Source organism: Suncus etruscus, chromosome 1, assembly GCF_024139225.1.
Source record: "Suncus etruscus isolate mSunEtr1 chromosome 1, mSunEtr1.pri.cur, whole genome shotgun sequence".
NCBI classification, from domain to species: Eukaryota; Metazoa; Chordata; class Mammalia; order Eulipotyphla; family Soricidae; genus Suncus; species Suncus etruscus.
This window is the reverse complement of record NC_064848.1, coordinates 172,165,972-172,180,280: the sequence shown is the minus strand read 5'-3', so window position 1 is coordinate 172,180,280 and position 14,309 is coordinate 172,165,972. Positions and strand designations below refer to the sequence as shown.

Sequence of the window (14,309 nt, the reverse complement as noted above, 5' to 3'; positions counted from 1 at the left end):
TACATTCCATCTAGAATCAAGGATATAGTCAAATAAGATCCTACACAACTTTCAAAAGAAAAATAATTACAGTTTTGATCTGCATTACTGTTCAATTTTCTTTAATGTTTTGTTTTAGGACCGCACCTGTCAACTGGACTGGGACAAGTCCCCCCTCCTGACAACTGCCCTGGGAGAGGCCGGGTGGGGGGAGACTAGAACAGAGCCTACTGGCCCACAGGGTAGGGGTGAGGAAGGCTCAGGCCCCCTGGGCCTTGACCAGAGATGCTGCCTGCTTCGTGTCTCCCTCTCTTTGCCCCCCTCCAGGACCTATAGACCTCCCCCATCCTCTCTGGCCAGTAGACTGCCTATCTCTCTCTCAGGCTAGTAATAAAAGAATGTACTCAGGCATCGGCCATCAGGCTGGCTACTGTCTCGATGATACCTCACCCCAACTCCCAGCAGGGCTCCTCAGTTCTTGCAGCTGTGCAGCTTTGCTGCCCTGAACAGGTGAACACAACTGAACCCTGGATTCTACAAGGACTTTAAGAAGAAAAAAAAGTGAATAAAAAGGGGCTGGCAAGGTGGCGCTAGAGGTAAGGTGTCTGCCTTGCAAGAGCTAGCCAAGGAAGGACCATGGTTCGATCCCCCAGCATCCCATATGGTCCCCCCAAGCCAGGGGCAATTTCTGAGCGCTTAGCCATCAAATGGGTGTGACCCAAAAACCAAAAAAAATAAATAAATAAAAATAAAAAGATGAATGTTAAAAAGAGAAATGAAGTGAGAGCAATGAAAGAGAAATCTGAAAGAGAATAAGTAAAAGAAAATGAGCAAAAATCAGAGTTCGAGAGAGAGAAAATGAACAAAAAAGAGATTGCAAGAGAGAAAATAAAAGAAATTCAGAGAGAAAATATATGAGCAAGAGAGAAAAAAGAAAATGAGCCAAAGAACATTTTAAGTAGAGAATATTTGCCCCTTACATAGATAAAAATAAATAGTTCAATACTATCGAATAACCCACAAAAATCTCTTTATTAACAGGAAGCAGCTAGAAAGAATTATTGCCCCATTCATAGTTTTCCACTTTCTTAAGGTAGGCATAGTTCTTTTGTTTGTTTGTTTTTGGGCCACACCTGGTGGCGCTCAGGGGTTGCTCCTGGCTTTGTGCACAGAAATTGCTCCTGGAAGGCTCGGGGGACCATGTGGGATGCTAAAATTTGAACCCAAGTCCGTCCTGGAACAGCAGTGTACAAGGCAAACGCCCTACCGTTATGCTATCTCTCCAGTCACTAGGCATAGGTTTTATATTCGGGGCCCGGAGAGATAGCACAGAGGTGTTTGCCTTGCAAGCAGCCGATCCAGGACCTAAGGTGGTTGGTTCGAATCCTGGTGTCCCATATGGTCCCCTGTGCCTGCCGGAGCTATTTCTGAGCAGACAGCCAGGGGTAACCCCTGAGCACCACCGGGTGTGCCCCCCCCCCAAAAAAAAGTTAAGAATTCACTATTTATTCACTAACCATCAGGGAGATGCAAATCAAAACAACTATGAGATACCATCACACCACAGAGATTGGCACACTTCACAAAAAATGAGAACAAGCAGTGCTGGAGGGATGTGGAGAGAAAGGAACTCTATCTACTGCTGGTGGGAATGCTGCCCAGTCTAAACTTTATGGAAAACGATATGGAGATTTCTCCAAAAACTGGAAATTGACCTCCCATACGATCCAGCTATACCACTCCTAGGGATATACCTAGGATCACAAAAATACAATACAAAAATCCCTTCCTTACACCTATATTCATTGCAGCACTATTTACAATAGTCAGACTCTGGAAACAACCAAGATGTCCCTCAACAGATGAATGACTAAAGAAACTTTATATATATATACAATATATACATATATACAATGGAATATTATGCAGCTGTCAGAAGAAATGAAGTCATGAAATTTTCCTATACATGGATGTACATGGAATCTATTATGCTAAGTAAAATAAGTCAGAGGGAGAGAAATAGATGCAGAATAGTCTCACTCATCTATGGGTTTTAAGAAAAATAAAAGAGATTCTTGCGATATTTTTCAGAGACAAAAGAGAGGAGGGCTGGAAGTTACAGCTCACGACATGAAGCTCACCACAAAGGGTGATGAGTGCAGTTAAGAGAAATAGCTGGGCCCGGAGAGATAGCACAGCGGCGTTGCCTTGCAAGCAGCCGATCCAGGACCAAAGATGGTTGGTTTGAATCCCGGTGTCCCATATGGTCCCCTGTGCCTGCCAGGAGCTATTTCTGAGCAGACAGCCAGGAGTATGCCCTGAGCACCGCCGGTGTGGCCCAAAAACCAAAAACCAAAAAGAGAAATAGCTACATTGAGAACTATCATAACAATATGAATGAATGAGGGAAGTAGAAAGCCTGTCTAGAGTACAGGTGGGGGTGGGGAGGGGAAGAGAGAGATTTGGGACATTGGTGATGGGAATGCTGCACTGGTGAAGGGGGATGTACCTTACATGACTGAAATTCAACCACAATCATGTTTGTAATCAAGGTGTTTAAATAAAGATATAAAAAAAAGGAAATGAAGGAAAAGAAAAAAAGTAGAGTCACTACATATTAATTTTAAATTTACTATATAAAATGCAATAGATGTTTTCATTCTGAATGTTATATTTTTAAAACAAATGTGTAATCACACTATTATAATAAACATATTTTTATTTATTTTTTATGCCCACCCGCCCATGCACCACACGGCCTGACTGCAAGGGTGTGGGCACGGTATGTCCATATTTTTATTTTTAATGAAAGAAGTGAAATTTTGGGTTTTGCTGTGTGATTTATAATCATTTCAAAAAAATGAATTCACTATTTATGTTCCCTAAATATTATTTCATTTCTTCCCTACAACTCTTCTCTTGGCTTGGAACTTTCAAAATAACATTGCAAGATATTAGAAGAAGAAATTAGAAGCAGCTGACAACAACCCTGGTTAGAAGATCTGCAGAAGACTATCACCTGAACGAACTCCATTGACTACTGAGGATAACTCTCCAGATATATATATGAACAAGAAAGAGGATAACTGACTTACCTGGACAATACTATTTCATTTATATAATATATTTTAAACTAACACAGAAAGAGGAATTCGTTGATGTATTCAAAGGAATTAGTCAATGAACATTTAAGGGTTGATGAAAAATGCCGTAATGGCAGTTGGACTAGGACATGAGCCCCCTGCAACTGACATCTTTTCCTAAAGGATAAAAAAGAAGAGTCAAAAAAGAAGAGCTCGGGGGCTGGAGAGATAGCACAGCAGTAGGGCATTTGCCTTGCATGCAGCGGATCTAGGATGGATAGTGGTTCAAATCCTAGCATCCCATATCGTCCCCTGTGCCTGCCAGGAGCCACTGGGTGTGACCCAAAAACAAAACAAAACAAAAAAGAAGAGTCTGGCAGTTATTGGGGGGGGGGCAGGGAAAACACTGGAGCAGAGCCTACAGGGAGCCAGAGATAAAATCTTGGGGAGATGCTGCCTGCTCTACTTCAATCCCTCATTCTCTGTTCTCTCTGAAACCAAGACCTATAAGACCTTAGTCTCAGTCTCTCTTTCTCACCCCTCTCCCTCTCCCTCCTGCTGGGTCGGACCAAACAAATTTCTTTTAAGAAAGTAAGAACAGGGGCTAGAGAGATAGCATGGAGGTAAGGCATTTGCCTTGCATGGAGAAGGACGATGGTTTGAACCCCAGCATACCATATGGTCCCCCAAGCCTGCCAGGAGCAATTTCTGAGCATAGAGCCAGGAATAACCCGAGCGCTGCCGGGTGTGACCGACCCCCCTCAAAAAAAAGATAAGAACAAAGTATTCATAAAATTCTAAATGAAGACTTCACATAAAGAAAATTAAATCACCACATAGGTATGAGATAATAGAAAACAGAGTAGTCGTAGTAGCCACCTGAGACGTGCATCAGGAGAGATAACTCAATGGGATAAGAGCATGCTCTGCATGCAAGAAGCTCAGATTTGATCCCTGCACAGGACAGACCAGAACAGAAAAGAAAGAGGCACCAAAGTAATGGTAGAGCAGAATGGGTAGGGCACTTACCTTGCACACAGATGACCTGGATTAGATCCCTGACACACCCTATATGGTCTTCTGAGCCCTGCAGGAGTAATTTCTGAGCACAGAGCCAGAAGTGAGCCCTGACCTCACAACAAAAGACGGAAAAAAATTCTCTGATTTTAAATGGTCTGAATAGGGCCAAAAGAATGGGTATAGTGCTTGCCTTCTATGTGACTGAACTAGGTTCTATCTCCAGCATCCCATCTGGTCCTCCCAACCGCATATGCCACAAGTGATCCCTGAGCATGAAACAGAGCCAGGAGTAAGCCCTGAACACAACCAGACATGGCCCCCAAACAAACAAAAATAAATGCCTTGGGGCCGGAGCGATGGCACAGAGGCATTTGGGTAGGGTGTTTGCCTTGTATGAGGCTGATCCAGGACCAACAACGGTTCAATCCTCTGGAGTCCCACATGGTCCCCTAAGCCAGGGTCAATTTCTGAGCCCATAGCCAGGAGTAACCCCTGAGCATCAATGGGTGTGGCCCAGAAACAAACAAAAAAGCCTAAATGCATATCAAGATTTCACTGTATTTCTCATTTTAATGGTCAATCTTCTTGAAAAGTTCATTCTTAAAAGCCAAGAAAATGAAAGTTAGCCATATTACTAATTTTTAGTGGGAACAAAAAGAGAATTAAATCAAAAAAGAAAAATTGCAGTATCATTTAAATTTATTTCAATTTTGGTTGTGGGAGACAATGCCTATCAGTTCTTTAGAGCCTACACAGTTGCTAAGGGATAGCTTCTTGCTAGTACTTGGGGGGCCTTGGTGATCAAACTCAGCCTCCTACATGCAAAGCACAAACTCCTAGAACCTAGTAAGATTTATTTTAGAGCACATCTCTAATGATTTGGGTTTTTGAGCTACAACCAGCTATGCTCAGTGCTTATTCCTGGCACTGCATTCAGGGATTACTCAAGGCAGGGTTAGGGAGACCATATGTGGAATCAGGACTAAAAACCATGTTAGCTGCTTAAAAGGTGACTGCTTTATCTGCTACATATATCTCAATGATCAATTTTATTTCTCTTTCTTTTTGGTTTGTTTATTTATTGGTTTTGGGGTCACACCCGGTGGCACACAGGGGCTAAGCTCCAGGCTCTGGGATCAGAAATAGCTCATCGGGGGACCTTATGGGATGCCGGGATTTGAACCACCGTCTGTCCTGAATCGGCTGTGTGCAAGGCAAACGCCCTACTGCTGTGCTATCGCTTCAGCCCCTATTGTTAGTATTCTTGAGGGCAACATGTAGCATCTATTTGGTTCTGTTTCTGAGTTTTATTGTTTTACTTTGGACCACACCTGGTGATGCTCAGAGGATAATGGTTTCAGATTAAACCCAGGCAGAAGCAAAGCACGTGCTTGACACTTTGAGCTATCTCACCACCTTTCTATTTGGAATTGCATATATAACTGGCATTTGGATTATTACTGATGTAAAGGCAGTTCACTGGCATATATTATTCACAAAGATACTTTCTTGATTAAATCTTAACATTTTTAAGAGAACATTTACCAAATAAATGCTATTAAAACGACTTAAATGATCTAATTATGTACCTTGACTGGTGGTGTAGAACATGGAGAAGGATTCATCATACAAGTCTCTTGACTATTATACGAAGGGCTATCAGTCAGGTTCAGATAGAGCTCATCTTCATTGATGAAATTTCTCTGACAGTCCATGCCTGGAGAGATGCAGATTACAATGGCACTAGTATTATCTGCTCGAAGCATTCGCTGCCTCCAGCGGCCTAATGCTCGATTCACAAGCATTTTGGCACAAGATTGTCCATGGTCACCCTGTATATTAAAAAAAAAAAATGAGGCAAAACAAAAACTCACATTTAGTCATACTTACATCTACTACTGATTTTAAAAATTAAATTAAAAAAATTAAAATTAGGGGCCGGAGAGATAGCATGGAGATCGGGCGTTTGCCTTGCATGCAGAAGGACGGTGGTTCAAATCCCGGCACCCCATATGGTTCCCTGGGCCTGCCAGGAGTGATTTCTGAGCATAGAGTCAGGAGTTACCCCTGAGCGCTGCGGGTGTGACCCAAAAACAAAACAAAAAAAATGTAAAATTAACAAGATTAATTTAAAAGTTAAAAATTTAAAAATATTTATTGTTATAAGCTACATGTGAACATTATACAGAATGTGCACCATATAAGATGTACCTGATAACATATCCTTGAAATGTATATATCCAAAGGATAGTTTTCCATCCTTTCCTTGGGAGAATAGGGAATCATTCTAACACATTAACTGGTGATGTGGGGAATTAGTACAGTGGGTAGGGTGCTTGACTTGCATGTAATAGATCCAGGTTCAATCCCCAGCACTCCATATGGTCACCTCAGCCTGCCAGGAGTGATCCCTGGGTGCAGAAGTAGGAGTAAATTCTTTTTTTTTTTTTTTGGTTTTTGGGCCACATCCGGCTGTGCTCAGGGAACACTCCTGGCTGTCTGCTCAGAAATAGCTCCTGGCAGGCACGGGGGACTATATGGGACACCGGGATTCGAACCAACCACCTTTGGTCCTGGATCAGCTGCTTGGAAGGCAAAAGCCACTGTGCTATCTCTCCGGGCCTAGGAGTAAATTCTTAGCTCAGCTGGGTGTGATCCAAAAAAACGCCACCAAATAAAACACATTAAGGACTAGAAAAACTGAAAACTACTACTCTCAACTGTTTTTAATTTTAACTACTTCAATTTAATTGAACCCTAACTGCATGTACTCTCAAGTGAGAGTACATGGCTAGCATGTGTGAACTCAGAATTCAACCCCCAAGCATAGCATGGTTCTTGAACACTGCCCCGTTTAGCCCTGGTGGTCTCGGATCATTGTATCACTGGGTGTGGTACTAAAAAATAAAACCACCAAAGAACTCTAATATTAAGCAATCCTAGTACCAAAAGCACAAAGGATTGATTCTGCAGTGATATTTTTTTTTGGTGGGGAAGAGGTCCTCACATATACAAAACAGAGCCCACTACTCTACTACGGAGCCACAGGAGGCTATAATGATATTGGGGGGAGGGCAAATTCAGTGGTGAACAGAGGCTATTTCTGGCTTTATCCTTAGCAATTGCTCTGGTCTGTGCGTAGGGGACCATGTGGTTGAAGGAATAGAACCAGTGTCTCTGACATGCAAAGTATGTGTTCCAATCTATTGAACTCTCTCCTGTTTCAGTAAAATTTTTTTTTTCGTTCTTGAGTCATACCAGCGGACTCAGGTGTTACTCCTGGAAGGTTCAGGGGACAATTATGAGATGCTGGGGACTGAACCCAGGATAGCCATATATAAAGCAAATGCCTTACCTGCTATACTATAGCTCTGGCCCCAGTTAATTATTTATTTTGGGGGAGAGGGAGAAGAGCTCATTTTATTTTTTTATTATATCTTTATTTAAAAACTGTGATTACAAACATGACTGTAGCTGAGTTTCAGTCACAAAAAGAACACACAAAAAAAAAATCAATGTTGTTGGTGGGGAAGGGGTATTGAGCCACACTTGTAAGTTTTCAAAGCTTACTCCTAGTTCTGTTTGAGGCCACAACTGGCAGTGCTTGGGGATCCCCAGGCAGTGCCAAGGATCAAAGCAGGCCTGTTGTGTGCATGGGAAGCACCTTACCACAAATATTTTCTTTCTCTCTCTCCAGTCACACGTTTTTATTTTCACATCCCTACTTTATAGCCTTTAACCTCATGTTTTTATTTGGCAATGCTCAGGACTTGTTTCATCTGAGGTCAGAGGGTACTTTCAATCAGGGCCTCTCCCAGTGTCTTAGCAAATAGGCCAGCGGTTCAATGTGAGGGCATGAGATAAAGTGCTGCCTGGGACTGGCTGTGCTGGGAATTATCTCGGCTAAACTGATGGTCCAGGGCCACACCCAGTGGTGCTGGCAACTAAACCAGAATTGGCTCCAAAGACATGTACATCTCTCCAGTCCCCTGAAGTTCATTTTATAACTTGTTGGATGAATAGCTCACTCATTTTCTTTATAGTGTAGTGTATTATTTTTTTCTTTTGGTGCCATGAATTTAACCCCAGGGATCTCACATATATGTACTCTCCTGCTAACCCACATCCCCATTTAGAATAGGGTTTTTCGGGCCCGGAGAGATAGCACAGCGGCGTTTGCCTTGCAAGCAGCCGATCCAGGACCAAAGGTGGTTGGTTCGAGTCCCGGTGTCCCATATGATCCCCTGTGCCTGCCAGGCGCTATTTCTGAGCAGACAGCCAGGAGTAACCCTGAGCACCACCACGTGTGGTCCAAAAACAAAACAAAAAACAAACAAAAAAAAAGAATAGGGTTTTTCTTCTTCTTTTTTTTTTAGGGTAGGAATATTTGGACCACACCTGTTAGTGCTCAAGGTTTATTCCTAGCTCTGTGCTCAGGGGTTACTCCTGGTGGATTCAGGTGACCATGGACTAGTTTATAACTGCCTAACAAAAATATCTATGTAGATGAAACAGGAACCTCCAAATCATCATGTCTATATCCAAAGTAATTACTTTCCCTCTCCCCTCCAAAACCGTTTTTTCATGTTGATAAAAGCTACTAGTCACAGTTAAACATTTGGGCGTCATCAGAGTTTCCCTCCTAACACTCCAAGTTCTGCACAAGAGTGCTCAAAGGCTGCAGGGCATGCTTTGTTTGCAGGAGGCCTGGTTTTAAGGATTGGTAACAAAATGTTTCTGAGTATAGCAAGGAGTGAGCAACCCCTCAGCAAAAAGCCAGGAATATAGAACCAGAATGCTATTTAGCATGGTCTAAAACTGATTTAGAGAAAAGAAAAAAAAAAAAAAAAAAGACAAACCTAAACCAAACCAAACCAAATTAAAAAAAAAGAAAAAGAAAAAGAAAAGAAAAAAGACCCAAGGCCTGGCAACAGATTTTGCTACGAATCTATTTATTTTTGGTTTAGAAGGCTTGGAGGCTCCTCTCAGTGATTCTCAATCACCTGGATTGGCTGTTCAATATGAAGGCCAAGGATGCTATGCTGCTCTGATGCCCTGTAGTGCTCAGGATTAAACAGGCAGTAATCTAAACCAGTACCTGAATCAGGTACCTAAGCCAGTGATACCTAGCGGACCACATGCTACTGAATATTGGGGTTGGAGGCATACAAGGCAGTGTTTAACCCCTGTACTATGTCTCCAGCCCCACACAGCATTTTAGAATGAACGTTGAAGGAAGACATCCATATACTAATTCAAACAAGTGTTTTAAAAATTAAAGAAGTCAGAAAATAGATTACATAACAAGTTTCATGGAGATTTTTTTGTTTGTTTGTTTGTTTTGGGGTCATATCTGGCAGCTTTCAGGGGTTACTCCTGGCAGGCTCGGGGGACCATATGGGATGCCAGGAATCGAACTTGAGTCCATTCGGGGTCTGCTATGTGCAAGGCAAATGCCCTACTGTAATGCTATCACTCTGGCCCGTACTGTCAATTTTTTATCTTAATAATATAAAATCATTTCAAGACCATTATCTTTTCAAGTTAACAACGGTGTAATCCCATTTTCTTTAAGATTTCACTACTCTTCCTGACTCATAAAATACTTCCATTACTGCTTCCCATCTATAAATGTCATCATTTCAACTGAAATCCTCTATCCTTGAGGGCCACTTATAAAACATGATAATTATATTTAAAAAAAAAACCCTTGGGGCAGGCACATAATGAGACTTTGGCTTGCATGCAGCCAACACAGGACGGACCCGGGTTCGAATCCTGGATCCCATATGATCCCCTGAGCCTGCCAGGAGCAACTTTTGAGTGCAGAGCCAGGAGTAACTCCTTGAGCGCCACCAGGTGTGAACCCCTCCCCCCCCCCAAAAAAGAAAACCCTTGCTCTTATCCATATTATCTCTCCCCGGGACCCCATTTTCCTTTTCTCTCTGCATTTTTGGGTCACACTCTGTGATGCTATGTGATTATTCCTGGCTCTGCACTTAGGAATTACTCCCGGCACTACTAAGGATGGAACCTGGGTCAGGAGTGTGCAGGGCAGAGCTTTAAATTTTGTATTATCTCTCTAACATCAAGAATATTAATTTGGGGGGGCTGCAGTGATAACACAGTGGGTAGGGTATTTGCCTTGCACACGGCCAACCTGGGACAGACCCAGATTCAATCCCCAGCATCTCAGATGGTCCTCGAGTCTGCCAGGAACGATTTCTGAGCACAGAGCCAAGAGCTCTCTGAGCGCTGTTAGGTATGCCTCAAAAACAAACAAACAAAAGAATATTAATTTTCAAGTAAACACAAACTAAAGAAAGATTTTTCCAATTGCTTGGTTTCTAGATGTGCATTTGACTAAAATAAAAAATAGGTAACAGAGTTACCGTAAGACCAAACAATTTTTTTATATTCTGTATGGATGTTTGTAATTCATGGTGATTAGAAAAAGAAATAGGGCCGGAGAGATAGCATGTAAGTAGGGCGTTTGCCTTGCATGCAGAAGGACAGTGGTTTGAATCCTGGCATCCCAGATGGTCCCCTGAGCCTGCTAGGGGCAATTTCTGAGCGTAGAGCCAGGAGTAACCCATGAGCGCAGCCGGGTCTGACCCAAAAACAAACAAACAAACAAAAAAGATAAAAATATTCTTATTCGGGGCTGGAGAGATAGCATGGAGGTAAGGCATTTGCCTTGCCTGCAGGATGGTGGTTCTAATCCCGGCATCCCACATGGTCCTCCAAGCCTGCCAGGATCGATTTCTGAGCGTAGAGCCAGGAGGGACCCCTGAGTGCTGCCGGGTGTGACCCAAAAACCAAAAAAAGAAAACAACAACAACAACAAAAGACTAAGGGATTTCACAGCTAAAACAACCTGAGTATAAATACTAAGAGAACTGCAAACATTCTTTCACTGAGCTATAACCCCTCCAGGATAACTGAAATTTATGCTCACCAAGATACATAAATGTTCTGATTTTAATAGCTCCAAAATGGAAAGAAAAACATAAATATAAATCAGCCAATGATGGAATGAAACAGTGAAAAAAAAACATTAAAGGGTCGGGGTTATAGTACAAGAAGGCAGGGGGGCTCTCACGTTTCACACACTCCAAAAGCCTAAACTTCAGTTCATGCATCTAAATTAAAAAGAAAAAACTTAGCAAGATTTCATCAGTAGCTCGAGGACTGTTCATAATGAATCCAGTTTTGTGTTTTATCTAGTTTCATTTACCTATTTTCATTCTCTCAACAAACTACAAAATCTTTTGGGGTTTTTTGTTTGTTTTTTTGGCCCAACTGGTGGTGCTCAGAAATGGCAGAGTCCCAGAGATCATATAAGATGCCAGGGATAGAACATAGGTTGGCTGTGTGCAAATCAAGCACCCTCCTGACTGCACTATTGCTATGGTCTCACAAAGTCTGTTTTAAAATCTTGGTTTTTTTTTTTTTTTGGTGTTTGGGTCATATCCAGCAGTACTCAGAGGTTACTCCTGGCTCTGTGCTCAGAAATCACCCCTGACAGGCACAGGGGACCATATGGGATGCCAGGATTCGAACCACCATCCTTCTGGATGTAAGGCAAATGCCCTACCTCCAGGCTATCTCTCCGGCCTCTTAAAATCTACTTTTAAGGCCAGGGGCACATAAAAATTTACTCAAGAGAAACATTCTTAGTTCATATCTAAAATCCCTGAAAAAGAAATACTCCCAAAAAGGGGGGGGGCGGAGAGATAGCACAGTGGTGTTTGCCTTGCAAGCAGCCATCACAGGACCAAAGGTGGTTGGTTCAAATCCTGGCGTCCCATATGGTCCCCCGTGCCTGCCAGGAGCTATTCCTGAGCAGCCAGCCAGGAGTAACCCCTGAGCACCACCGGGTATAGCCCAAACACCCCCCCCCAAAAAAAAACTAGAACAATGTTTACACAATAATATAATATTTTATTGGGGGGGTTGTAGGTCCTCCCCAGAAGTGGTTGGGAGACCATGAAGTGCTAGGGATACCTAACATATATGCAAAACATGTATTCCAGCCTAATATCAAATTATTAAATGACTCACCATTAGGTATTTTTTCTCCTCTTGGTCCTGGCACATAGAGATGGCATCCTGAGGTGGAATCATATTCCAAAGTCCATCACTCCCCAAGATAATATACTTGTGCTTTTGAGGGTCAAGAATGTGGACACTCGTGTCTGGCTCAGGTGATACCACAAACTCACCACTGAAGAAATCATAGCTCCACAAATCACCTGGCACAGAGAATAGAAGTAGAAAGCATTATTTCCAAGCTAGCAGTATTACATCAACAGATTAAAGGAGAAAAATCAACATGTTCAATTCAACAAATGTAGCAAAGAATTTTATAACAAATCAATCAATGATTTTTAAAAGGAACATTTTTCCAGCAAACTAGATTTAAAAGATCACTTACCTAACCGGATAAGTGAATTTCTATCATGAATTCTCTTCCAATATTTAACAAGTTTTTTTCCATACAGTTAAGATTAAAATAAGTCGATATGAAAATATAAAATAGTAAAGAGAATTAGGGCCCGGAGAGATAGCACAGCGGCGTTTGCCTTGCAAGCAGCCGATCCAGGACCAAAGGTGGTTGGTTCGAATCCCGGTGTTCCATATGGTCCTCCGTGCCTGCCAGGAGCTATTTCTGAGCAGACAGCCAGGAGTACCTAATCCCTGAGCACTGCCGGGTGTGGCCCAAAAACCAAAAAAAAAAATAAAAAAAAAAAGTAAAGAGAATTACTATTATTTTGAATAATTTTATCTTAACATGGGAAGCTATAGATATTAAGTGATCAAAGTAGAAATGCTTGGCGAGATTGTTAAATACAAACTTAATATATCAAAGTCGGTCCTAAAATTTCTATACAATGAAATAGGAAAAAAAAATCCACTTTTAAGGTACTTAGGAAAAAATTAACTGGGGCCGGAGAGATAGCACAGTGGTATGGAGGTGTCCAATCTGGTCCCCCAAGCCAGGAACAATTTCTGAGCACATAGCCAGGAGTAACCCGAGTGTCACCAGATGTGAACCCCCAAAAGAAAAAAAAATTAACAAAAGATGTATAGGTTATTTATAAAGATTTGACAAACATTACAAAAACTAAGAAAATAAAAAATTTAATCATAGAAAATTAGGATATAAATTTTTCTACAAATAGCTGGTAATATATAAGGCCAATCAAGGGCCCGGAGAGATAGCACAGCGGCGTTTGCCTTGCAAGCAGCCGATCCAGGACCAAAGGTGGTTGGTTCGAATCCCGGTGTCCCATATGGTCCCCCGTGCCTGCCAGGAGCTATTTCTGAGCAGACAGCCAGGAGTAACCCCTGAGCACCACCGGGTGTGGCCCAAAAACCAAAAAAAAAAAAAAAAAAAAAAAAACAATAAGGCCAATCAAAATCCCCAAATGACTATTACAGATTTTCATTTGACAAGAGATTCTAGATGTACAGAAAGAAGCAAAGGAGAAAAACGAACCAAGGGAAAGGATAGAGTAATAGTACAGCAGTTGCCAAATGTGATCCCTGAGCAGAGCCAGGAAAAAGCCCTGAGCATCACTGGTGTGGCCACAAAACCAAACCAACAAAAAAACTCAAAAAAGCAAGGGAGGGCTAGAAAGATTGGATAGGGGTTAAGGCATTTGTCCTGTATCCTTTTCTGACCTTTGTTTGATGCCCAGCATTACATATTGGTCCCCAAAAGTAAACCAGGGTTATAGAGCAGCCACCATTAAGACCCTGAATCTACCAGGTATAGACCAAAAACCACCAAATGAAAAAAAATTAAATTAACCAAAGTGAGTGTGAAAACTTAAGATGAGAATTTAGTTCTATGAGAATGAATCTTGGTGACTATATGAAAAGCACTGTTAACTCCTAAATCAATAAACTACATCAAAGAGTATAGACAACTGCCAGAAATTAAGAACATTCTAGGTGGTGGAGATAGATAGTACAGCAAGTAAGTCAAGTTGCTTGTCTTGCACGTGGCTGACATGGGTTTGATCCCTGGCATCCCATATGATCCTGCCCCAAAAGGAACGTCTCCTGAGTGCAGAGTCAGGAGCAAATTCTGAGCACCTCTGGGTATGGTCCCAACACAGCAAAAAGGAACATTCTTGGGATAAATAAAGGACCATTTTGTAGTCTTTTGTTTGTTTTTGGGCCACACCTGGCAGCGCTCAGGGAATGCTTGGCAGTGCT

At 42.0% G+C, this 14,309-nt stretch overlaps 1 protein-coding gene across 1 annotated transcript in view; it reads right to left on the bottom strand.

The window, feature by feature from the left end:
• PPM1D (protein phosphatase, Mg2+/Mn2+ dependent 1D) overlaps positions 1–14,309 on the bottom strand; it is a 63,592-nt gene that overhangs the window by 11,588 nt on the left and 37,695 nt on the right. Inside the window, exons 4-5 of the mRNA XM_049771723.1 lie at positions 12,147–12,337; positions 5,672–5,914 (exon numbers count right to left, since the gene is read on the bottom strand). Coding sequence (XP_049627680.1) covers positions 5,672–5,914; positions 12,147–12,337 — 434 coding nt within the window. The remainder of the gene's footprint in view (positions 1–5,671; positions 5,915–12,146; positions 12,338–14,309) is intronic.